Source organism: Morone saxatilis, unplaced genomic scaffold, assembly GCF_004916995.1.
Source record: "Morone saxatilis isolate NCDOM2014 unplaced genomic scaffold, NCSU_SB_2.0 Contig19, whole genome shotgun sequence".
Classification (NCBI taxonomy): domain Eukaryota; kingdom Metazoa; phylum Chordata; class Actinopteri; family Moronidae; genus Morone; species Morone saxatilis.
In genome coordinates this window covers 9,282,671-9,286,474 of record NW_023339751.1, presented here as the reverse complement: position 1 = coordinate 9,286,474, position 3,804 = coordinate 9,282,671, and the positions used below count along the sequence as shown (strand labels likewise).

At 37.2% G+C, this 3,804-nt stretch overlaps 1 protein-coding gene across 1 annotated transcript in view; it reads right to left on the bottom strand.

The window, feature by feature from the left end:
* The window catches only part of elovl5 (ELOVL fatty acid elongase 5), a 9,189-nt gene extending 8,931 nt beyond the window's left edge, over positions 1–258 (bottom strand). Inside the window, exon 1 of the mRNA XM_035664157.1 lies at positions 188–258. Coding sequence (XP_035520050.1) covers positions 188–245 — 58 coding nt within the window. The 5' untranslated portion in view covers positions 246–258. The remainder of the gene's footprint in view (positions 1–187) is intronic.
* Between the last annotated feature and the right edge of the window lie 3,546 nt (positions 259–3,804).

Genomic DNA, 3,804 nt, shown 5'->3' with positions numbered 1-3,804 from the left:
TGTAGAAACATGGCGGCCTCCTAGACAGAAACGGCTCATTCTAAGGCAACGAAACGCCATTCTTATTTTCAGGTGAGTACACACTCGTGAAAACATACCTATGTATATTCCATTTCTGCCAATAGATCCTCAAATAAATGTTACATTCAGCTACTGAGACAAGATATAAGATATAAACTTGACTTACCTCTGGGACCCATCCATGACTCTAAGTAAGTGTTCAGTTTATGATTGAAGGTCTCCATTTGTCACCTAAAAAACAGAATGCATAATTAAAGCTAACTCACATCCATTACATGTTCCGCATCCATTGTAATGTTAAAATTAAAGCTATTTTTTTTGCTAATTCTACCAAAAAAATAGTTTAAACTCATCTGCATCTTTGCTCCAAAAAATCTTAAATTTTGTGACTTTTTCTCAATTTCAATACGTCAATCAGGCTTTTTAATTGCCTTTTAGCTCACAAATATAACACTGACCTAAAGGAAATGTTTCCACCTTGAACACATTTGATACCAGTGCCTCACTTGTGATAATATGTGTGGAAAACGATGTCTTGTTTGGTGCAGTCAATAAGTAACCTGTTTTGAGGATACAAGGGTCCAGGGTTTGAATCCCCGGTTAGCCAATGTGGTGATTCATTTAAGTATTCAATGTAAGTTGTGTGTTTTCCAGCGCTTCTTGTCGCAACCTGCTTGGATCCAGATCATTTCCGCTTGCGGATATATTTGTCTATTTTACATTACACATGTTCATTTGACCCATTTTATAAATATAAATTTTGATTAGTGCAGCTTTAAGTATGATAAGCTTAATGAATCTGACTGAAAGAGGGCTTTAAGGCTTAGTGATCATAACAACAGTCATCAGTTATGATTAACTCTAATTAGTAGCGTTTAAACCAAAAATGAAAGTCAATTTTGATACAAGCATATTATAACAGCTGATGTTATTACTCTTCTTCTTATCATTGATGCTAGTCGGTTAGTACTCTGGTAATTGTATAGTGTTACTGTCTTTACACTCATCTGTGTTTTGTGTCTGTTTGTGCTCCAGCCTGTCCACCCGCGCCCTCTAAAACGTCCCAATAACTGATCCTTCACATTCCTGTGGTTTCAAACAACAGATCAAATGTGGCAAATTCTCACTCTGGGACATAAAACAACAAGTCAGCAGGCAGGTGTTTACAGACGATAACCACATTTCTACTCAGCTACGACTTGAAGGTAATGAGGATGTCAAAACGTGAGGATTTATTACAACTAATGTGCTCCAGGTTTTCATAAACACATGTTTGGCCCAGGCAGTGCTGCTACATTTACTTCGACAAAGACTTCTCTAAACCTTTGTGCATGTTCTCTTGCCAAAGCTGTCAAATTGTGGTGGTGCATTACTGTTTGCCTCTGTTGATCACGCTGTCCTTTGTGAGTGTTTTGACACATAGTTGGTGTATTCAGTACTGATTTAAACAACCGTCTGTGGAAGGCAAAAGTAAAAAAGTATTGTTTTTCTGCATATTCCCCCCAGAGGTAAGTGTTTTTTTCCATAAATAGTATATATAATTTACAATATAACAAAGTCTACTGCTATGTGACAGTCAGATGAACCCGGTGACATAAAGCAGAAGGCCATTTACACGACTGTCTGGACGTGTTCACAGTTCACAGCATAGTCAAACCTCAGGAAGTACTTCGACTGGCATATAAGCCTGGACAAATGTCAAGTTGCACTGTCATGATTTTACAATAGAGGACATTTCTCCAAACTCACCTCCTGTAAATCATGTTTTTTAAATCTCATATAAAGTTGTGACAAGATTATTCACACTGCCGAGCAAAAGCTGTACAAATCCCTGCAGCTGATTTTCTTGCTGTAAACCTGATAACTCTCAGGCACACACTCTTTATTCATTATCAACCCAGAGGTGTTTGCACAGTCCTGCAGACCTTTATATTGTTTGCAAGACCCTGCTGTATCACTTCAGGCTTTGCACAAAATCCCTAGTAGCAGCCACAGAAATCGCAGTATGTCTGCGTTCTTTGTTTTCACTGACGTGTTTCCGAGCTATACATTCAATTCAGTCCTATTACATCACAGACCACTGCACCACTGGACAGTACACCTGCGTCTACAGCTGGAGACATAACACAAGATAAAATAGGGGACTCTAGTCTGCTCTGTGTAGGTCTTCCTTCCACAATGCCTCCTTCAGATTTGAGATAATATTGTGGCTCTCAATCTATACATGACGGAGGGCCACGTGAATGTTGGCCTGTTTCTCCAACAAAGACACATTTCTGAAGAAAATTTAAGATAATAAAATAAATGAATCTGATTTTGACTGATAACCTTGGACTTGGGACAATTTGGACAGAAATGTGAGTAGATATATCAAATTTAGCTAAAGCATCTCAATTCAATCTGCGTGCTGCTCTTATATACAGTCATATGATATTGAAATACGACTAAGAGAACTGAGGGGGCACGCCAGTGACTTTGTTTACATGCATTCAATACATTTATTTTTAAAGAAGTATTTCCCTAAATTCAGTCAATAGAAATTTTTCAATCTTTCTGAATTGCGCAATAGCATACAAGGAACAAATGTGTATTATTTAATAAGAGTAATGTCTGAAAAACTTCCTTGTAAATGTAGTGCAATATCTATCCCAGTTCACCAAACTCTGCATGTTATGGTGAACTGCTGCCCAGGCAACAAATAGCACATTACTGATGGCTGCATTTTTCCATAATCACTTGTCTACAGGAACAAAATATGGCTTATTCTGATCAACCCCGGTAGAGTAATATCCGCGCTCTGATTATCAGAGATGCATTAGGCTGCACCGAAACATGATAATCTGCAAGGCCTTAATCAGAGCATGATGAGCCACAACAGGAGAGCATGTTAGCAGCCAGTCAGTGAGTATTTGCAACAATCAAAGGAGAAGCTGGATCTACCCAAAACGCTAATGCATCATCTGGACTTAGACTGTGGTTTCATCACAGCAGCTGATAATGATTTATTCAAACACTAATATGGTGTTTGATTGTATGAGGCCATAGTGGGCAATGCTGCAAATCAGTTAGCAGGACTTCTTTATTGTCATTTTAAAATGATTTTTAGATATTTTAATTTCACTGGATTAGCTAAAAACAGACCATTCATCAGTTTAACAATTACAGTTTCACCATAAACTTTACTATACTGAGATATTGTGACATAAAATGACTTTGTAATAGAGGATTTTAGCAAAGATGTTTGTGTAGTATTGATATCTATACTTTTGTGTGGTATAGATAACTAAAAGTCAAAACTAGGACCGTGGTCCTCCTAACAGGGGCGGATCTAGAGAAATATATGCTGCTTTAATCACAAACAATCACGTGTATCAATATTTGCTTGGAAAAGCCCCCAAATGATGATATCTTCAAAAACATTATTGTGGCACGTTAGTGAAGAATTCAATAGAAATATCTAAAGGTGGAATTAAAAATCAGTAAATTGTTTCATTTCCTATATATATCAAATATATGTCTTTTTTATTGAACTGAACCCTATAACATGATTATATGTGTTAATTTCTGTCACGTTATTTTAAAAATTGATCTTAATTAATGTGTTGACTTTGACAGCATTTGACACCAAACTGGGGTGGCAGCTGGGGTGGCCAGGCTTTTTTTTTTTTTTTACGGGTGGCAGCTGCCACTCTAACTAGTCTGATGGTCTGCAGTACAGGAGAAATGGCACATCATACAGGTTCAATTAGATAAAAACAACATCAATTCAATCTTTGTGTATTT